Source organism: Aythya marila (genome assembly GCF_965140915.1).
Source record: "Aythya marila genome assembly, chromosome: 7".
NCBI classification, from domain to species: Eukaryota; Metazoa; Chordata; class Aves; order Anseriformes; family Anatidae; genus Aythya; species Aythya marila.
Window position 1 is genome coordinate 20,292,415 of NC_139048.1, and position 23,355 is coordinate 20,315,769.

The 23,355-nt window shown below is 41.7% G+C and overlaps 1 protein-coding gene across 2 annotated transcripts in view; it reads right to left on the bottom strand.

Moving 5' to 3' along the window:
- Positions 1-22,758, bottom strand: part of GBF1 (golgi brefeldin A resistant guanine nucleotide exchange factor 1) — a 102,369-nt gene extending 79,611 nt beyond the window's left edge. For both annotated transcript variants that reach the window (XM_082764225.1, XM_082764226.1), the window contains exons 1-3: positions 22,603-22,758; positions 18,138-18,243; positions 16,796-16,862 (exon numbers count right to left, since the gene is read on the bottom strand). In XM_082764225.1, the coding sequence (XP_082620351.1) occupies positions 16,796-16,862; positions 18,138-18,243; positions 22,603-22,610 (181 nt within the window). In that variant the 5' untranslated portion in view covers positions 22,611-22,758. The remainder of the gene's footprint in view (positions 1-16,795; positions 16,863-18,137; positions 18,244-22,602) is intronic.
- Between the last annotated feature and the right edge of the window lie 597 nt (positions 22,759-23,355).

Here is a 23,355-nt window from a genome sequence, read left to right on the forward strand (position 1 = left end):
CAGCCTGGTCAATGACACAGAGATAAAAGTTCAACCACGCGTGCATTCAGTGCCGTCCCCAGCCAATACAGTCAGGGGTTAATATTCAGATGGCAGGTTTAGTCTTGAAGAGATGCGTTGCTGAATTGAATTTAGGTTCAGGAGGCTCCTACTGAGCTTTGTGTGCCTCCGAATCCTGGGGTGACTCTTGCTCACTAAACGCCGATATTTGTATGAATAAAAATGAAGGGATTTAACAAATCTTGTTCCTGCACACAGTTGTCAAAAAATCTGACCTTTATAACAGGAAAAAGAGGGGGGATTTAAAGGTTTAAAGAAGAGGCAGTGGCTGCCTGATGTATAACAAACCTTTGAAAAATTATGAAGCAGTGAAAATCCCCTACAGGTCCCAACAAAATGTGTCCAATTTGCATTCCTGCAAGCCTTCCATACACCACTCTGCTCCTGTGTGTACACAGGCAAATAAATCCCTAGGAATAATACAACAGGGACCTGAATCTGATCTCCAATATATTATTGCTCCAGAGCTCCATTCCAACCTTCATAAACGGCTTTTTTTGTTCCAGATAACTAAATCAAAAGCAGTCCTGATAAGCTTTCAAAGCAGGGAATGTGAGGAATGGTTAAATGAATGTTACAACTCAACCTATTACAGACTAGAGAGCATTACAGAAGAGGACAGAGGGGAAAAAAAAAGGCACACATGACACTCCATGTCTGGAAGTCATAAATTCAAATCCAGAGGCACCTGCCTTTCTAAGCCCCTTTATATTAAGCCCAACAAAACTCGGTGCTGACTGTGCAGAGGGACATAAAAAACGAGAAGCGAGAAGAACTGTCAGACAAACACAGGGGTTTTCCTATTGAAGTTATAGGAGTTGTAAATTTGACACAGAAACGTTATGGTCTTAATGGGCTTACATGGGAACAGACAAAAATGCATTACACAAAGTAATGGCAAGAGAGAAAAAAGGAACAAAAGTCATGGAAAACAAAGCTGAACTTTTTTTTTTTTTTTTTTTTTTTTTTTTTTTTTTTTTTTAGAAAAGCATGCTCTTTTTGCAAGAAGTTTCTGTGGCATTTAGGGCATTTGCCCCTAAGTACTGTTTGTACACTACAACAAATTCAGGCAGCTTTTACAGCATAGAACTTAAGCTATGCACGCACTGGGTATGCTCCAGAGGCTTATGTCCATGTCACAAGTTTTGCCTTGCTTTCACCGCTTTTTCTATCACTTACCAAATGCGATTCTTCTCTCAAAACCAAGAATAAAGCTGCAGCATAAATATTTTACAACATGTTGTCATAGCCAATAAAGTTATGTGTAATTTGAATTTGTGGGCACAAAAACAAAGATAAATTCATGCTTCAGGTGATTTTCATGAAGTGGAATTTCAGCTCAGAAAATAGCAGACACTGAAGTATTTCAGAAAGGCAAGTACCACCCCTGTTCCCCTGCAAATCAGCACCCAGAAGGTGTTCAAGAGGAAAAAAAAGGTTAAAAAAAAAAAAAAAAAGTATCTATGTTCCCACTTAAGATTCTATTTACCTACATGTCCCTGTTGGCTCCATTCATAAACTTACCTGCATTCCTGTCCCAGAATTAGCAACTAAAACAGCAAAGCATTCTAGAGATTTAAAATGAAATTCCCGTCTTTCATAAAATTAAACAACTGATATTATCAGAACAGGCAAACAATTCAGCATTTACCGACAGTAAACGAGGTTCAAATGCCATATAAGCTTTCAGTATTACCTAGACAGTTGCAAGTGACTGTTGCAGAATGCAAAATAGTTATACTTACAGAGATTAAATGCTTCCTATTTACGTGACAACACCCATCAACACAGCTAGATCAGAGTTACATGTACTTCTACAGCCAGCCTGAATAAATCATCATGTGGACACATTCAGAGCAAAGCCATTTTTACTGTGGAACAGTGGTCCTAGAAGAAATCCCTGCAGGAAAAGTAGTTCCTCTAGAGCAGTTATAACTATTCCTTCTCACTTTCCTCACAGCAGCAGATTCAAAGACTTCTATTAATCGTTCCACAATTGTCAACTGAGAATTCTTCTGTTTTTAACTTTTTACTGAATGGATAGCTCTCCTTTCCTTCCAATCTCATTTATCACAAATTCTCTTACTGTTGTTCCTCCAGCTTCAATTTCTAACCCACATCTGGTTCACTTAATGTTGCAGAGCACTCCACGCAAGAGATACGTAATGATTAAAAATAAGCAATGCGATATTTGTACATTTTCTATTGCTTTAAAGACATCCAGTCAGCTTGCTCATTAACAATATAAAGAAAATGGACTACCTTTCTTAGACTACAAATATTTAGGCTTTCTTTTCATACCTCTTCATGTTCAGAAACACGGTTTATGACAAGTTTAAAATAGGATACCCCCTTCCTTATGTATATTCAACCTAGCCTCATTCCTGTTTGTCACCCAATAATACTCCACATTTAATATTTAATACTCCACACGTAATATTTCACAATTTCAAAGCCATTAGCAAATAATCTTTTTTTTTTCATCCTTCCACATTTCTTTAATAGCTCAGTAACTGCAATTCTTTTCAGTATCACTGTGTGCGATTCATTTAACACGCTGTGGACAACCTCAGCTTCTTGCCTTTAGCTCACAGCAGAGCTCTTGTAATTTTAAAATAAAATACAAATGTTGGGGAAAGGAACATCCTTTTACTAAACACTAATGAACACAGGAGCAAACATAATCTTTTGACTCTGTGATATGTTTGATTTCTGTTGTGTTAGATGCATGATTAAAAAGCAGTTAATTGTAGTACATACTAACAGCTGATGCACAGAAAAGCAAACAACTGTTTACTAGTACCAGATGAGCAGTCAACACAGGGATCTTGTGACACAAAATTTCACCTGCAACCACATCAAGTTCAGCCCCTTCAGTTTTATTCCAGGGAGAGCCAGGCAAGGTATGTGTGGGGGGAAGGTCAGCGCAGACTTTTCTTTTTAAATGCACTATTCAGACACACTCTTCCTTCTGTTGAGGTTTACGCAGCAAATGGCCTACAGACAAGTCGGGTGTGCTATGTGACACAGCTAGTAAATAAAATAACAAGTGGCAAGGCTCCTCTGTGACTGAGAAATGGTGAGATATTTATCCCTGCCGAATTCAAGACAAGGAGCACAATGTTTGGACCTAGTACAATCAGAAGAAATAATAAAACAATCCTGATGGCTTGCAAATATTTTTGAAGAAGTCTGCACATGGACAGAACAGTTTTTTATTTAGCCACACAGGGTTTATCCAAAAAATTTAAAGCACAGAATTTCATATTCTACCCTCCTGCTTTTAACTAGAGAAAGTTTTGGATAGCCTCTAGGCTAATTCAACTGCATCCTCCAGCAAATTAATCATTATTTCCTATATGCCACAGAAGATTCCACCATCAGTTTGGCACTTCTGAGGAAAAAAACTTCTAAGCTTATTACATGGAGGTTTGCGGGACAGAATTTAGAAGAGACTCATCTGCTCAAGGAAAACGCCGGCATTCATCTACCACTTTGTGTAAGGGCAGTTATTTACCCCCAATGCCCTTGGACGCGAATTCTCTGCCTCCACATTTGCGTGGTATGCCGTGCACCTGTCGGCTGCTAACCCCACCCCAGGCAGAGCTGCAGCACGGGGCAGCAGAGCGGGAGCAGCACGCGACCCCTCGGCACAGGCTGCGGGGCGAGCGGCGACCTCGGGCAGCTACAGCACACAGCGGGGCCGGCTCCCATACCTCCTCGAGCGAGCAGAGGGAAAAACTGCCCACTGTACAGAAAACACCCTTTGAGCGGTACACGCGAAGTTATTCCATGCTTTATGGAGGGGGAAAAAGCAGTATCAGCTATTGCAGATGTCTCTGGAGGATGGGTTTTGTTGTTGTTTTTCTCAAGTTTCTTCACAAACAATTCAATTTGCCTTGAGACTTAGGTCAGTACCACGGTAGTTTGAGAGCCTTTATCCCTTTGCCAGCCAGCTTTTGCTGGAGGAAAGCCTTGTAATTGGCATTTTCTACCCCTGCTTGTTTTCTAAATAGCAAATGCCAAAAAAAAAAAAAAAAAAAAAAAAATTTAAATGGGCTTTCAGGTTTTTGTTTGTTTGTTTTTTTCTTTTCCCCCTGGAGCCAGGTGGGCTAAACCTAACTGTGCTTCTAAGCAAAAGCCAGAATTCTTCTGTATGATCATCTGCTGATTTTTTTTAGAGTTTTTTTTTCCCCACATTTGATGTCCACGCAGTGAGTTCTCCTCTGCCCTATTTTCAATAAGAGCTTAAACCTGAACAAAGCGTGTGCCACTGCTATTTAAACACCGCAGGACATATTGGCATCAATTCTCTATAGCTACTCCTATCGATCATACCATTTCGGGGAATACTCCCACCATACGAACATGTAACAACAGAACGCAGCAAATGTGTCAGATCCTGCTTGCATCTTCGCTATACTGAAAGAGATAGGTCTAAGAAATATAGGAAATTGTTATTCAGACGAAAGGCAGACAACACTTCCTTTCCCAGAACAATCTGTCTCCTGCCCTGACAACCCGTTCCTGCTATATTTACCCAAGCAGATTTTGCCAGCGATATATTTCCAGATGCACTTGAGCCACATGTCGCTGTCAGTCAGCCCAAGCACAGTGGAATCTGAGCGGAGAGCAGCTCCTAGAAATCACTACATGTTAATCCATGCTTCCTCTGCTGCTCGCCTTTAGAGTTGAAGGAGACAAAACGTGTAAAGCATTATTCTCGGTTTATTTTGGAAGCAGTTGTGGGGACAAGAGGTACTTCATTTGATACAGCTATTTACTTCAACTGCTTTCTTTATGGCTGACAGAGACACCTGAACAGTAAAGAAAAAATAAAAAAAATCCGAAGCATGCAGTTAAAAATAACTGGCTGTTTCAACCAATTAATACTGGTTGTCTAGAAAGCTTATTGTAAGGCTGGCTGAGAAAAGGCTAGCTTCTAAACAAGGAGCTTACGGCTCTAACCTGCCATGGGAGAACCGGCTCATCATGCAGGGGAAAAAAAATTGCAATCTTTGTTGGAGGAAAGGACCACAGATCAAGCAAGGAAGATCAGTTCTAGACCTCAAGACAGTTCAATTTAAAAACGCTGACCAGCTAAAACAAGCTGAATTGTGAAGTAATAGAAATAGGTTCTACTTAAACACTAGCTTTGTTTCCTCTGAGCTAAGCCCCGTCACCACTTTAACAGCTATATTATTCCTATATTCTATGATACACTTCTCATCTCATCCCATCTCTTTCCAACCCTAACTGTACCGCAAGCTTCTTCTATTTTCAGTTTTATAGACTACTTCTTACGCAATTATCTTAGTTCTCTTGAATTCCTGAATTAAGCTCCCTGAGATTCTTTTGAACAAAGGACCAAGCAAACTTTTCTCCACCTCTGTGTTTTTAAAAACTCCTCTTCACAGCTCCTGCCTCCCTCAGTATGGCTTCAGCTCCAAAGTGTGTTTTTTGAAGCTATGGTGATGGAGGGGGAAAAAAAAGCCACCCCTAAGGACCTTACTAGCAGGAAAACATTGTTGTTAACATTGCTGGTCAGTCAGTGGAGCCAAGGTACTTTTCAGTTATAGGTACTATGAGCCTTCCAGAGAAGAGGATGGGAGCTGAATCAGTGATGCAGCAAGAAGAAGGGGTGAACAGAGGAGCTGAAAAGGTTTTAAACTGTAAATATCCTTCCTTTGGCTCCCTCCTCCCCTCTTCTGGAAAGCACAGACAGGCAGTTTCAACCTTTCCAGGGTTTATTTAACTGGCTTAACAGAGGGTCCTAACAGGTCACAAATAAGCTTTTTAAATAAAAAGCACAAGTTGAAATCAACTGTGGATATATCAAAACTCATGGCCAAGCCAATTTTATTGCTCAAACTGGAATTAAAAATATTTGCAGCCCTCTTTTAACAGCAGATTCACATAAAACCTCTGCAGCTAGTCGAACACAAGTAGAGGTTCCTCAGAAAAAAGGCAGTTTTGACCCATTCTTCTAAAACAAACAAGTGAAAAAAGAGCTAGGTTTCTATCCATAACTAGTCTTGTACTAGGGCAAGTATGTCCTTTAGAACAGCTTAAATGATTTTCGCTACATTAAAACCTGAAAATTTGTATATGTTTTTGGCTGAGACATCGTTCCCTAAATCCTATACACTACCATGCTTTTGTACACTTTGCTTTTCAAATCTGTAACACTGGAATACTTGTCAAGGACCTAACAGGCACATCATACAAGAGGAGTGGAGACCAGCATGACAAGAAAGAAAATAAGCATCTTATGGGTGGTATTGAAAGATGTTAAAAATTAATGGCCAGTGCTGAGTAGGATGGAGTGAAATGTGGGCAAAATATGAACTGCATTACATTTTAGAGTTTATTAGCAGCCTCGTACAGCTGCTCAAATTCAGGCATCTAATACGGGGATGTGAACAGCTGGTACCATCACCTGCTGTTCCTGCAGAGTGAAAGCGAGTGTGTGACCTTCCGCTGCAGCACACGAGCCCGGTGCATGTGAACAAGTACCAGTACGGGCTGCGAAACCCAATAGCATTAAGAACCGCCACCCGAAACAACACGGTATGGCTTAAAGGTGGCTGAAAGAAAATGAACTTCACCTTGAGGCTTTTAATGTATTGTTAGTAAAAGAGAAAGGCATAAAACAGCTTGCAAAGTTTAAGTTGTTGCCTCTGACACAAGCTTTAGTAGTCAGTTACCAAACAGCCATTAAAGCAAGCATTCCTGGATGCCTACTGTGGTCTCCCCCTGTTATTTCATTCTATGTTTCTTCAGCAATTTATTTTTCTTTAAAGAAAACAAGACATTTTTTCCCCCGTTTATTAAATTACCATTAAGCTACTCTGTTAGTTGATCTACTGCTTTTTAAAACGTCTGGATCTTTTCATTTCTGCCTCTCCTGTTTCCCACATTCTGAGAAAGAGGCAAAACCATTTCCCTAAGAAAACATTACCTTTTTTTTTTTTTTTCTCAAATGTACAAAACATGGACATTTCTCCCCTTATGTTCTTAAGTAAACAGAAGTCTTCATGATGCAAGTGTTCATACTCCTGCATCAAGCAAAGAAGTTACATGCTATATAAAAGATTGTGGTTCGGGACTGCTAGCAGTGCCAACACAGAAGGGTAGACGTGTAAGTTCTTCCATTCATACAGTGAGCGTTGATTAGATCAAGAGAAACACACTCAACTCTGGAAAAACAGTCCACAATTCAGCGTTATTTTACCTTCATTAAACCATTGCTGTACCTCTCCACCAAAAGCTAACTTTCCCACAATATCACAGCACTCCTGTTTCAACTGAAATAGCCTTTTCCTGTTGACCGTAACATATTTTAACGGACCAGTAAATATTTGGCAAACATATTGGGCAAACACACTTCCTACACCTTTGTGTTCACCATGAGCACCACCACTTAGGTAAATATTCCCAGGACTGTATTCTCCCCACTCCCTCTATCAGTGCGATTGCTTCACATCTGAGGTGATCTCACACTGAGGCACAATGTGTGTAAGAAAGGAGAAGCACAGACATTTCATAGTGCTTGTTAGATCTTCAGGCTGACTGAATGTATTTGCATTTCAGATCCTGAAAACCCAAACGTTTTAACAAAGAGCCATGCACGCAAAGCAAAATAAAGCATTTCTAAACAACAAATGGGAAAACCTCAGACTGATGTGAAAACCAGCGAATGACGCCTCTCTCCTCCCATGCTGCTGTGACAGCCTTCTTAGTTATTACAGAACTATTACAGGCCACTATAAACTGTCTAATCCAGCTTTGAAGAACATCCAAGTTCCTAAGTGCAGTTACTAAAGATGCTTACATAAGCAACCATATTCTACCATCGGCACACTTTCTTTCTAGAATAAAGCCACTCGCCTAGATCTCATAGACTATTCTCCTTCAGTACACAATGATCAAGATGACAACCTCATTTTGATTTACATCAACAATACCTCACATTTATAATTTGCCACCTGAATTATTTAAGCAGCCAGTCAAGAGGTAAATGGAATCTAATTTGACAGCCACTTGGGAGACTTCTCCAGTGTGTCAAGAAAAAGGACAATTTCTTGAAAAGTAACAGGGGCACAGAGACACATTTTAACCATAAATTTCACCCGAGAACTAAGTTAAACTCAACCAAAAGTGAGCAGCATTGTTCTGAAATCTCTCGTCTCACTTAAGTAACAAGATAGCACGCAGATACGTCAAGAACTGCTAACAGTCATGCAAGAAACTCACACTCCTGCACCAAGGAAAGAAGGCATACATGTTCAGATTCATTATGCTGCTCTGTTCATAACTTATTCCTAGCCACGTTTAAACAGTAAATTAGTAGACCAAGGACAAGAGTGGAAATCAGAACTTCTGAAGTGCTTACAGACAGACAGACAGAGTACCACCACCATCACCGAACCATTTATCATATTCAGCTACCAGGCATTAATCAAGTGTGCCCCTTGAGCATGACAATTGTGTAATTGTGATTACAGTGCAAAATACATCCGTGTACACTATCACAGAAACAGTTTACCTAAGTTAAACTATTTTAAACTAAAATATGGATTTTAACAGGACAGCTAAAGCCAGCATCACTTTGAACTTCAGTTCCATTGCATGTATGTGAAAGCTCTCATCTGACACGTTGGGGTTTTATTTTGTTGTTATGTCGTGCCCTGTTCCTCAACTGTCATGGAACTGCACACCTTTCTAACACAATGCACTGGCAAATAATAGTAGCTTGAACAGACAAGTTTTAACTTCATGATTGCATGATGCGAAGAGCACAGGCACATTCAGTTCAGGAAGTTCAACTGATGAAAAGTGTGTCTATCCACACCCCCTAAACTAACTGAGGAACGTCCCAATATAATCTGTAGTTTAAAGGAAGAGCAAATTGTTTTAACGCTTAAAATGGCATTTCCAAGTCACATGGATACAGTATATGATGCAATACAAATGCTGATTTATCATCAACTTGCCACAATATCGAAGACTAGATCTTGAAAAGGAACATTTATTTTCTACAATTTTGTGATGACCTGTACTCGTTCACTGTCCCTAGAAGATTTACTTATATATAATAAATCAATCACAGTTTATCCTTCCTCACTGTATTAATAAATTTATTGATTTCAATTCACTCTCAAACTTTTTTCCCCAAAAAGTATCTGTTGGCAACACAAACACTTGATTGAACGCTCTTCCAACTCATCCATGACATGCCATCTCTATCTCTTTCACCTCAGAATCCATCATATCACAAGACCCAACCTTTAATCCACTATATTACAGACAACATATAACAAATTTTCCATTCTTTGTTGTATTTAGAGGTGCTGTAGAACAAGTTCAAGTCGTGTCATCTAAAAGATGACAGGAGTTATTAAAGGACTGGTGGAGCTGGAAATTTTATTATCTACTTTCAGGACAAACTGGCTTTCATGTATCATTTTCTAAAGACAAATTTCATAAGCGTTATCTTGACCTGTCTTTTTTTTTTTTTCCTTTTTTTTTTTTTTTTAAAACTTACAATAAGGAGATTCAAAGCAAGTGGGAAGGAAATGTTTTTCCTGACTGTAAATTAAAAAAAAAGAAAAAGAAAAAACTTCAAATATATACTGTACAACACTCAGATAGCAGACAAGCTAGGTACAATTACTTTAAAGAAAAAACTCATGCAAGTTCAGCAACAAACAAGCAAGCCTCCAACTGTACATCACTCACAATTAACATCCCCATACCAATCAATTTGGTATTTTAATAACAAATTTATCTATTGTTCTGCTACTTCTGTACTTACCTTGAATACCTCCCATTCCACTTGTCTTCTTGCTTGGTTTCGTCTTCTGTCTTAATTTTCAACAATTATTGTGAGAAGCCGCTCTTTATCACACATCCCTGCACTACCCCTGAGAACAGGACATTTTGCCTCATTGAATCCTCTTTCAAACCTCTCCTTCAAACTCAGATCTTGCTATAAACATTATTAGGGATCAGCCAACAATGGCCTGTTTGAAGGACAAATGGAAGTAGTCATTAAGAAAAAGCTTCAAGTGTTTAACAACTTCATAGACTTAATGACCTCTCTACTTCCACCCTCTAAAGCTACAAATTTCTTGAGACGAGGAATGTTTCAGTACGCACGCTGCGTATATATGACCAAGACGTGGCATTCCTATTACATAACTATATAAATATGCACCTGCACTTTCTGACAAATATTGCTTCCTTGAAGCAGATCACCTGTGAGCTGATGTTTTTAACTAGTTAGATGGCAGTGATTTAATGAAGAGGACAACAAAGATAAGGAAAGCTGTGAGAACAGAAGAAGGGCTACATATTTAATGAACTCCTACTAGAATTCAACACTTTGCATATACTTCTTCTTCCAGAAGGCTTTTACTACCATGCAAATAGCCTTACTGTCTCTTAATGGGCCACAATCACTCTTAACTGGTTTCAAACAACCACAAAGACAGCAGGGTCAAAAACACCTGGAATAAAACCTCCATGGATAACTTAAGAGGAACCTTAATTTCAGCGGAGCATCTGGCATTGCCCTTCTACCAAATCAAACTGCAATTTATAGCCCTCTAATGTACGTACATTAGGCCATTTCCTTTATGGCTCCACTTCACACAGAAGCAGTAACTGAAGGAAATAATGGAGTGCCCAACAAGTGGGAAAGTAATTGCTCAACAAGCGTGGAACAAGAGAGAGTCAGTTGCACACCGCGCACATGTGGCAGCTCTTCAGAGCCCGGCCCTGCAGTGGTAACAGAAGGCTGGTGTTAGAGAACAAGCACACTGCAGGAACTCTGCCAAGCAACAGCCAGGAGCGCTTGTCCATCTAAATCCTAGGGTCCTTAAGGATTAGGGGTCAGGAAACAATTCCTTCCAACAGCACCACCTCCTGCCTGTACCTGCCAGTCATTAGCCACGCACAGTCAGGAGACCAGCTCCGAGCTCTAGTCTTACACTACACACAAAGAACCGTATTAAAAGGATGCTACAGTGGCATTGCAAGGATGGTGGGCAGCAGAAGGGACAGTTCAGATGCCCTGGCTTGAAGAGAAATGCAGAAATACCTTGTGTGAAGACCATCTTAATGGTTTTGGTTGTGGATTTTTTTCCTCTAGATATTCCCATTGTCACTCCATTTCTATTAAATTTATTCAGCAAGTTTCATACAACTCAGAAGCACGATACAGAATTCAAACATAAAAGCTAAAATGTTCTCAAACTAAGGTTGCTACGCAGCCTCAGTCCAGCCCTTTCTGCCTGTTCAGTCTCGATTACACATCCTCTGTTACAAGCTTCCCCTTCCCAGGAGTCCCATTCCACCCAGGGCCCCGTGTTCAAAGCCTCACCGAACAACTCAGTGACCACTGACCCTGCAACTGATTCTTCACACAGCACAAATGCTGCCTCACAGACAATAGAAAAGCCTTGCAAAAAGGTTACAATGCTTGCCGTAGTGCACGTATAAGCGTCAGAAATACTAAGTTATTCATCAAGCACATTCCTTCTCTTTCTTCCTTTATATTGAACTAACACCATTTTCATGTTAGTTTCGGGCTTGAGAAGTTTACATCCCAGAAATCTCCCCATGCAGTCATCACTCACAGGGCATGATAGCGTCACTCCATGAAACTCTGTTAGAAAGTAAAGGAAAAATATTACCAACCACCTGAGAAGAGTGTGGTTTATGATTTCTCCAGTAACACAAAGAAAATCTACACCAAAAATGTCAAAAGAAACCTGTTATCAGAGGGAAACTCAAAGACCTTAGCCATAAGAAAGCCCTTTGCTTCATTTGATGCTACAATGAGATCAGAACTTAGATGCATTTCTCTCAAAGACAGTATCTAGAACTACCTGCAGCTTTAAAGCAAAAATAGTACATTGATTTACATTTTCTTCTCACTTGGAAGGATACGTGCCCTCTTGAAGGCTAGGAATTTGCTTTAAAAATGAGAAATTTACCGTAAAGTCTGAATACTATACACAAGAATCAAATAGTCTGGGTTTAGCCTGCAAGCAAAGCACCACATCAAGGCTGTCACCATAATCTTCCTATTTCATATAGTGAAAAGATGATAAAAAATATTAAAATAAATGAATTACCAATTCTGTACACTGTGTTAGATCATCTGACATGGATCAAATTGCATTGCCACCTGCTAATTAGCAAGGCTGAATTAAAGTTATGGAAGAAAACTTACTTTCTCAATTTTTAAGTATTCTTACACCTTATCCATTCTTCTTAAAAAAAAATAAATAAATGTGGAGAACATGACAAAAGCTACATGTTAGCCAGAGCTGCCTGGTCTGAGAAAAGGCCCTACGTTTATTTTTACTACTCATTTACCACTTCTTAAAATGAGATCTTACAGGAAAAGTTTGGGCATTAATCCCAAATCAGGATAAAATTTCTGTATTGTTTCATCTGAATGTCAGATTTTCCTTAAAAATTGAGTTTCCAGAGATCAGACATGAGAAAATGAGTGTGCAATCAAATCTACATACCAGAAAACTGATGGCTACAGTAACAAGTATATTAAATCGGTACACTGGGCAAAGGTTCTCCTATGGTTACAGTCATTTGACCTTTAGCCAGCTCTTAATGCCCCAGCCAACCCTCTAAAGATGGAGATTTGCAGCAGCTTCTTGTCTGAAATAAGCCATGAAAAGATTCTTCTGAACCCACTGTACAAGCATTCATTTAAAATGTCATGAATGTGCATGAAATCTGAGTGCTTCTAACAGCTTACTTTGCAGCTTCTGTTTAAATGCACTGACTCTGAACCACAAGAGGATAAAAGGACTCAAACCTTCCAGTCTGGCACTCATGGCCCTAAAACATACACAAGCACCTCTTCACAGGTGTGTTTACCTAGTTTAAACCTTATTTAAATAGACTCTTGATGCACACACTTTCCACAAACACCTGCTTCTCCCACTGCACTGCTGACTTGTACAAGGCACTTGCATTCAGTTATTTTCTGTCCTAAAACCATCCTACACACCAGTAAGCAGTAATTCAGTCACAAAGATCCTGGTTTCTGACTCATCCTCCCAGTCAGAGCAAAGCACAAATTCTGCCTTGAGGAGAAGGACTACAGAAGTACCTGCTTTTATCTGCACATCAAGCTGGAATCATCTAAAGACTTCAACAGCAAGATTTAAGAAAACCCAATCCTCACCAGATCATGGGAAAAAAGGCTGAGTTTGAGTTTGTATGAGTTTGTATTTCCAGTCATTTTTGGTTACAAAACCTCTACCATCTGAGCTCAAGAGCATCCTAACTTAGAAACACTCAGGAAAGAGAAGATGCTCCGTTACCACTGGACATCAAAAAGAAGCTTCCTTTTGTTGACCTAAATCCATAACAAAACTGACAAAGTGAACAGACTTTAACATCCAGACATATTTTCTAGATACTCAATGTACTTTAAAAAGCAGTCGAATGAAAGCTGCGGTGCAATTACCCTAGATGGAAATCTGTATCAATACTGCAGCTTCCATCAGCTTTAAAATAACCTTTGAAGACCTGGTTTTGTTTCAATTTTGCAAGCCTAGACAAAGCCTGATAGTCATTGTTTGCATGCGGTCATAACTCAGGACACTAATTTGTGTTTTGTTTTTTTTTTGTTGTTGTTTTGTTTTGTTTTGTTTTTTTTCTGAGTATTGGAAACAGGAGACATCATATCAGACAGGCTTATGCTGCTCATCTTAGTTCAAGATTCAACTATTAAGTTTATCTTGGAGTAACGTACGCACCACCCAAGATGAGAGAACATCTATTTTTCTGTTTTTCACACAACAACTATCAACATTAAAACATATCCAGCATGTGAAAGTGTAAAAATTGCATAAAATAAAACCAATGAGATGGGATCAGAGAAGACATGTTGTTTATTTTCAAACTATTAAACAGCTCTTATAAATCTACGTAAAATTACATTTCATTGCTAGAATTTTAAAGAGTAACATCATTCCCTGTATGTCAGGTCCAAGGCCTTTCAGTAGGTATGCTGAATTGCAGAAACGAAGCTATTCTTACCACAGGCATGGGTTTGTTTGTGCTGAGCAACAGCATCTTCTCTAGATGTTTCCTTCAGGAGCCCATTTAGGCATTACAATGGGATGGGATGCCACTAGATAGTTGCAGGCAAGGATTTACTATTTTTGGTAATCAAATAAAAGACATTATGTAATTTACTTACTCTTGAGGAGCAACACTTTGAAATGGGAATCTTTAGCTGCGGGAGGTATACAGTGCATCTTTAGCCCCTTGACCAGGGTATTTCAGCATCACAGTCACGACAGAGTTAATACCCACTAGCTCAGAGGAGAACAAAAGGTACTCCACTGCAACATGCCTAACATTTACATTGCCTCTCTTTGCTCATTAAACAGGTTTTGGTTAAATAATGAACAAACTGTATTACAGACTCCGATGAGAATTCCAAAATTATAAATCAACTGGTAAAGCCCAGAGGAGAATGAAGGGAGTGGGAGGGAAGGAAGGATAATATTGACTAATATAAAGGGCGCAGCTTGACAGTGGATATTCCTGCCACACCTGATCAAACATGCTCCATGGGGGAGGGGAAGGGGGGGCGAGAGCAAGAGGGGAGATGGGACAAGGCAGCCTGAAATTTGCATCCGGAACAGATTAAAATGGGTTCTTGGGGGATTGAGAAAATACATAATATATATTACTATAAATGCAAAATTGTACTAAAAGCTAACTCAAATGTCAAAGATTACAGCTTGAATAAATTTAAATATAAAAGCAATGTGTTTCCATGAGCTAATGAAAGAGACATGAAAGGAAGGTCCAGGCAAAAAAATAATAATAAAAAAAAACTCTGCCCCCACCCCCAAATAATAATAATTAAAAATAATAATAATAAGCTTGGACTTTTCATTGCCTGGAAGATGAGGCAGTAGACTCTGTATCAAAGTATTGCTTGAAATCCAGTCTGTCTAAAATGAAAAAAAATGAACATAGCAATGATGTCCTATCTCAAGACACTAGTCTACAAATCACAAGTCATTGAAGCTGAAATTACCTGTTCAAAAGAACCCCATGTAATCAAACCAATATGCTATCATCATTGTATATAAGCAATTACTAGCTCAGCATAAACCTACTTACATGATGACTAATACTCACAGAGAGTCTCTCAGTACATGGAAATTGGCTTTCTCTAACATGAGCAGATACTCAGCTTGCATTTTTTCCCAACAAGTCAACAGCATATTGCATCCAGGAGCTACAGATTAATGGCCAGCCCCTGACATTTACTCGTATTGCATTTGTTCAAGCATCCTGACATCTCCCCACCTTGTTGATAAGAAGTGCTATTTGCAATAATGGCAAAGAACTTCAGGAGTCTCATCTTCAAAATTTTATCTCACAGAAGGACAGATTAGTGCCAGGAAATCGTCCTCCTAAAACAATTCTGATGGTTGTATGCATATCTTACAGAAGATGAGTGAGCTTACAGAAACACATAAATCCACTCATTTAGTCTGGGGAAAAGTGTAACACCCAGAACAAAGATATTATCCAAAAATACAAACTGTGCAGGAGTTGCCTATGATGTCATGACCTCACAGAAGAGTCCTGCTCACAGCCAGGAGACGTTCACCAGGCAAAGAAAAATAAAGCACTACACTTGCAGGCAGCCACAACCAAGGAAGAAATAAGGGCTTAGGGCTGGCACAGGTCCTCAGCACCTGGACGGGGCGCTGCTGTAGTTCTAGTGAACTTAGTTTTGAGGAGATTCCAGGCTCAGCACTGACACGAGAACAGGCACATTCTGCAATCAGAAATGCGATAAGTCCATCTCAAATTTCAGCCGTAGTTCAGAACACTCACTGTGATAAGGGGATCAGAAATAAGGCTTCCTTTAGAATACTGCAATCAGTAAGAAATTTTGGGAAGAACCAGCAGAATGCCACCTGCAGCTCAGCATTAGCCTCACTTCCAGACTATCAATATATACTGGGGTTAAACAGCTACTCCTGAAACTATAATCAGAGAAAACGTGGGTGGAAATGGGAAAAATTGTCTGGAAGCAAAAACCTAGTCATAATCCACATCACAGCCATATGCTCTACTTCTGTAATTAATACAGAACCCCAGCTCCTTTCGGTGCAACTGGTCACAAAGTAAAACACTCAAATCTTGAGTCATTCACGTCAAGATTCAAGAGGTGCAAATGGAAAGTGAAGTCTCATCTTCATTTCTTATTGATAACAAATGATGAAACCCAACAAACTGAAGAATTTAAGGAGAAACCAAATAATGGGAAACACCTTTCCAAGCAGATTTTTCTAGTCACTCACAGATCAGAAAGCATAAGCCAAGCACAAAAAGATTATACATAATAATATAGCAGATTTCCCATATTACTACAAGCTTTAGTATAATGAAAAAAACACGTAAACACACACGCGGATGGATGGATGGATGGATGGATATGTCCAGATAGTGGCAACAGTAGTATCTGTATGCTAGTTTAGTACTCATATTATTCATCTGGAAAAGCATATACTTATTAACTCTTTTCTTGTTATTCAGTATATGATCTCTGGGTAGTAAATAAGATAAAAAAGCACATTTGCACACAGAAGGAAATATAACATTTATTTGCACGTACCCTAGAAGGCACACGTACCTGCTGATTTCTGCATAAGCTTACCTGTTATATTATTCAGCACTTCTTTTAAGACGCTAAAGCTATGCAGCAGGGGATCCCTTTCTTCATCCTATAGGTTATATATAGGAAGGAAGTCATTAATAAAGCAAGAAGACAAATCTTAATGATGGACATGTAAAGATCTCACCTTCATATTCAAAGAAGTACTGTGGGTTGCGTTTATCACTGTCAGCCTGTTTACTCCATCAAAATCAAGGCAAGCATTTTTATTTTCCTTCTCGTGCTACCCAATGCTGTACAGCTTAAATGTCAACGAATAAGTTCAAGACTGAGCATTCTACTTCGGTTTTACTGTCCTTAGAAGTATTTCTGATTAGCCTTCCACTGTTCAACAAATTTCAGAGCAGATCTACCTCATACCATATTGAAATGGCTCATCTGGATTTGCTATAATGTTAATCTATGCAGATTGTAATGGGAACAGAAATAAAATGACATTTGGTGCCATTAAAATAACTTGAAGAAAGAATCACGGTATGAAATTTATATGAAAAGCTGCATCCTTTAGCCTTAGTTTATCTTTAGGATATTAAAATAAGGAACAGTAGTTTCTCCAAGCTATGTACATCTGCAGCCACACCTACAGGGTGGCAGTGAGCACTAATGAAATGCCCGTTAGAAGGAACCCTGCCCTCTGACAGACTGAAAGCACTTGGGCTGGGTGACAGCCACCTGCTATTCACATGGCATTCTGAAGTGCACCACAGATGCAGCACACTACGTGCACACATCTATGCTTTGGAAACCATAAACTGACCAAGGCACCATTACTTAGAAACGTCATGCTAATGGCTTTTAATAGCACAGGTATGAAGCTATTAACGGGTTCCATTCAAGAGTGCAACTAGCACTCACAAAACAGAGCTAAAACAAACATACTTTGCCATGTGAAAAATTTAAAACTACCGCCATATATAGTGACTTCCCCAACTGTTATTTCATGGCTTCATGATTAGGACCATCAACTGTAATGGGGTACAAAATATATATACAGATATTTCCCTAAAAAAACAAAAACAATACCTTTAAAATTCCTGATATACTATAAGATAGAAAGTCTAAATGAGATGATTCTTGTGTGGAATACAATCAGGGGTTTTGTTTGTTTACAGCGTAGACAGGTAGGAGATTTCCAGCTTTGTACCTTTGACCGTCACTAACACTCAAGAAACCAAAACTGCTTTTCGTGAAACAATGCAGAAAAGCATTCCAACTTTATTTACAAACATACTCCTCAGAGTGCCAAAAAGGTGGAGGGAGTTTTCTAAAACCAGACGGTATCTGCCATAGCACGAACAGGTAGCAACAACCTAAGGTAACTCACCAGATGTGTGTGAGTGCTCCATCGGGCGTTACGCTTTATGGCTCCCACCACCGCGTTGATTTCACCTTGTACGATGTAGATGTTTTTATCCACCATCCTGACGACCCTGAAAACAAAGATTATTCAATTAATTTTCAGCCCCTCGGAATCATTCCCTTCCTCAGACTCTAAGAATCAATCTGGCCCTAGTCAAGCAGGAGGCCTGCAGAGATGAAAAAAATAACCCCATGACTTCTAGATCTTTGTTTTGCACATGCAGGCAAACACTTCTTTTTTTTCTCCCCAAAAATAAGACAAAAGTAAGGTACTTTTCCACAAAGCGTGTTTTCAAGAACAGGAGAACAGACCGTTAGTTAGAACAGGACATCTGCAAAGCAAGACAACTTCATCAAGGCACATTCCTCTTTTTTCCAGCATAAGTAAGTTCAGAGAAAGATACAGTGTCAGGGTACCAGCAGGCACCCCCATGACAATGCCACAACACACTCATCTCCTGCACTTCTGCAAGGTCCTGCAGCTCTAAACAGAACACAAAGCTTATCTTGTACTCTGTTAAATAAGCATCAGGGGCTTGAATAAGCTGCCTAGAACAAAACTCTTTGGGACTTGAAACTTGGACAAAATAACATCGTTTATAAAATGCCTTCAGTTCACACCTGCTTCGTAAAGAAGGCTTCTTAAGAAAGAAGACGAGTACAAAAAGTCAAGAGTAAGATCCCACAAAACGGACAAAACCAGATGGAACATGGGGAGAAAGTGTGAAAGCAAAAAGTAGACATTTACGCACACGGAGCCTGAGGGAACAGCTTAAATCTAACGTACCCAAAGAGAAAGCCAGAAGAGAAGAATTGTACAAGAAGAGAAATATCTTTAATGGTCTGAGAAAAAGAAACCAAGATTAGTCTACTACAGGGTTGTTCTCTCTCCACTAGCTATAGCCCAGATATAGTGGAGCATAAACGAGTAACGATGGAGAGGAATGAACAGACACCACTGTTTGTAGAGAATAAACAGGACTTATAAAGAGACCAGAGTCAGATGATGCCGTGTCTGCAAACAAGTATTTAGTGAAATGGTAGATGCTAAGGAGACTTTTGCAGAAACTATGAAAGGAAAACGAGGAACCCAGTTTTAAATCCCATCAGGACATCCACAGGAAAGCAAAAGACTGAAAACAGCTGAAATGCTAATCTCAGCACTTCCAATCAGGTGGGCACATTTAAAGGACTCCATTGGGGTGGGGGGAGAAGAAAGAATATAAGGACTTTTGTCCATTAGCAAAAGCAAAGCCAGGAGGACGCAATTTTGGTCCATCACCCCAAGCTTCAGAAACACCGCCACACAAATCTCAGAACAGACATCCTGGATCTGTCAGGCTTCGCTTTAATTAACATGTTTGAGTTATCAACAACACTTCAAATATACAAATATTCTCTGAGCGAAAGAGACTAATTTGCTTCAGGACTCTGCAAACAAGAAAGAAAAATATAAAATGATGCCTTATCAGGGGAGAGCCTCCGATTTGTTGTTTCGATTTGGTATGTTTGCAACAGGGTGCATAATCTTACAGCAATGCTGCTTCTTACTTCATTGGGTTATTTAGAAATAACCGTATTCCTGAGAGTTACACAACGAATGAGGGGCAAAGACAAAAATACTTGATAACACGGGAACTGGCATAAGAGACCAGATCAATAGTTTCTCACTCCCTGCTAGATGATTCAGAAAAATAAACACCCAGCTGTGCCAAGCAGTGTGCCTGGGCCCTGAAGAACAACAGTTTATAACCTCCCTTCGCATTTGTACGTAACAGAAGCCCAGGGATTTTCCTACTCATTTGTCCAATGCTTGAGAGATGTTCCCATCCCAACGGTAACCTATTTCATGTCGTAGTTATATGATGGCTTTAAAATGTGATCCCTAGTTTTATGCAATTTTTTTCTACCTCAGCATGTCATGTTTATATTAGTACAACACATTTATGGGAAATTTTATCTCCCTTATAAAGTCCCTCACTTATCTCTTCACTAATTCCAATATTTTCCACATCTCCACATGGAAAATCTCAGAACAAAACACTGGTCCACAAAGGCACTTTTAAGGAAACGTTGTACATTCAAATTTGTCAAAACCCAAGTTTCGCTGCCTTCACTGCTACAAGCCAATGCTGAGCACGTAAACCTGGCAGTGCCATTCGAGGCATTCAGCAAACTGACTTCAGGAAACAAAGGCTCCCCTAACCTGATTTGGAAAAGCACGTAAAGACATGGCAAATGTGTATCAGTGCCCCGCACACGCACTGATACTCAACAGATACAGTGCCATTGAAAACAGTATCAAAGCTTAAATACTATTCCGCAGGCCATAGAATTTGCCCATGGTACTATTTCTTCTGCCTTTAAGCCAAAAGAATCATGAACAAAATTGAGCCCAGTCCACCACAAACACAGGGTAAAGATGATAGAAGCTCCTGCTCCACATTTAAGCTTGCAGCCAACCAAGAAATGGTACTAACACGTTCCAAAGCAAACCACAGCCAACTATCTTTGTTCATGCAGCTGTGTGCTAGAGAAGGAAACAGAAAATAATTACAGGGGGGCAAAAAAGGCCAGAGAACTATTTTCAGGGAGATTCACTTTGTGAATTGGACTCAGCAAAAGCATCATCCACCCTGTAAAACTGTTTAAAAGTTTATTTCAAGGATGGAAATATCTTCTCCAAACTCCGTACTTCCTGAAGCTTACCCTTTTTCAACTGTCAAGACAATTTCAGCATTCAAGCAACAACTGCTCTCGCTTCAGAGCTTAGTGTAGATGTTCTATACTGAAAAAAAAGTTTAAAATTTGAAAGTAATGCTCTGAAGCTTCAGAGAGAAAGTTAGAAGATTTACCAGACCAGCACTGAGTGATGCACTGGGTTTAGGAGTACCTGGGTGTAGTCAAACAAAACCATTAAATGTTTGTTCAACCCACAAAAAAAAATGCTAAACAGGGTTCATGTTAGAAGAGTATGAACTAAAGAGTGGGACATCCTATAACTGTTGGACAGGCTGCCAGAACTGCTAATGCTAAGATCAATAAACATTGAAACGAGCTCCCGAGTAAAGCCATGGTTCCTCCAGCTCCTGGTGCCTTCAGATCAAGATGGGATACCTTCCTCAAAGGGAATTTTTAATCACACACAAGACAGCAGAATCAGCATGGGAACGACTGGGTGAACTTCTGTGGTCTTGAGTTACACAGAAAAATCAGGAGAAGTGCCTACTGCATTTCAGAAGCATTTTATTTTCCCATTTCCTCGGTTAATCCTGCACAAAGTCCTATTTCTCTCTCATGATGGGTTCATGCACCTGCTGAAGCCTACAGACCAGTCCGCAGCTTTTGCTCCTGCTCAGAGCTTCAACTGGCAGCTCCAAACCAGCGCAGCTGCCCAGCCCACCTCGAGAAACAGGGAAGCTGTCATCAGTCACGGCCTCACCGCTAACAAGGTCAGAAGACTGGAAAAAGGTAAACACCTGAGAATTTCATAGAACAACAAAGTCTAACGCCCACACACTTCTCAAAGCTTTCACCAATGCTCTGTGGACAGGAACAGCCACTCTTCTGGGACTCTTTAAATAGTACCAGATGCAAAACTTTCACGTAAAAACAAGGGCAACATCTACACCTGCAAATGTGATCTCACACGTGCGCTGAACGCTCCGCTGCTCAGCCCTGAAGCACGCTGTCCCAGCGCACAGGAACCCCGATTTCTCTCCTGGGTGTTCCCACAGGCACACTTTTAGGAAGCGCTCCTTCCCCTGCGGGGCAACACCTGCAACTCTGCTGGCGAGCAGGCAGGAGCAGGAGCCTGGCCGGCTCCCATCACCTCACTGCTTCCTATCAGTACTTTTAGCTCTCAGCCACGCTGAGGGACCCAACCCCGGTGAAACGGCTGCAGGGGGGCGCAGCGGGGAGCGGGGGCGCGTTGGTGAGGGGTGAGGGGGCACCCGCAGCCCAGCTCCTGCCCCGGCCCTCACAGCGACACAGGGCATGGAGCTGCCACACCGCCACCCACACGCAGCCCCCCCCGCCCCACAGCCCACGGGACGGCTCCTGCCCGGGCCCCCTCCTCCCTTTGAGGCCCCTGTCGCGATAGTTCACTCGACAGCCGCCCCGACAGGGCCAGGCCGCGGGCCTGGAGCCGCTCCCCCGAAGGCCGGCTCCTAAGGCCTGCGGGAACAGAGCCCACACGAAGGCCCTGTGGGCAAAAGGGCTTCCTGCGGCCCCTGTCGCGGGCGAATCGCGCCTGTCGCGACACCGAGAGAGCCGGGGGACTGCTGTCGCCGTGCCCCCCTCACCTCCCCCCTCCCCCACCGGCCCGGAGCCGCCTCAGCTCCGCCCCACCACCCCGCCGCGCCCTCCCTCCCCCCCCGGCCGTGGCGTCGCGACACTATCGCGACAGGCGGCGGCCGCCCGGCACTGACCCCCGCATCCAAGATGGCGGCGCCTGCTCCCCTTGGCGGCCGCTCCGCGCATCGGTGGCGCCGGGGCTGGGTGGGTGCCGGTGCCCGCCCCCTGCCCGGCCCGGCCCGGCCCGGCCCTGCCCCCCCCTGCTGCCGGCGGCGTCCAGCGGGCCCCGGCCGCCACCGGCCCCGCTCCGCTCCGCTGCGCTCTGACGTGGAAACGGGCGCACCCCAACCCGCTGCCTGCTCACTGCGCTGACGGGCAGCCCGCGCAGCCAATCCGCGCGCGGCGCGGCGGCCCAGCCGGCCCCCTGCCCAATGGGAAGAGCGGAGGGCAAGCGGAGGGGGGCGGGCCTCGCGGGGATAGGCGGGAGGGAGCCAATGAGAGGCGAGAGGGTAGAAGTAGCGGCGCGCCCAGCCAATCGCGGGGGGAGCCGGCAAGCGGGGGGCGGAGCTAAGTCGATGTGGGGGCAGCAAGGGTGGTTGAGAGGGAGCCGGGAGGCAGGGCCACCCGCGCAAAGGATTGTGGGGGAGGCGGGGGGGGGGGCAAAGGGCAGTGGCCCTCAGGGTGTGGGAGGGCAGAGCGGGCACAGGGGGGCCCTGACCCAAAACATAAAGATAAAAAAAAACTGGTCCCTGTCCTAAAACACGAAACTGGTCGCTGTCCTAAAACTGGTCACAGTCCTAAAACATAAAAGCGTTCACTGTCCTAAAACATGAAACTGGTCCTTGCCCTAAAACTGATCCCTGTCCTAAAACACAAAACTGGTCCCT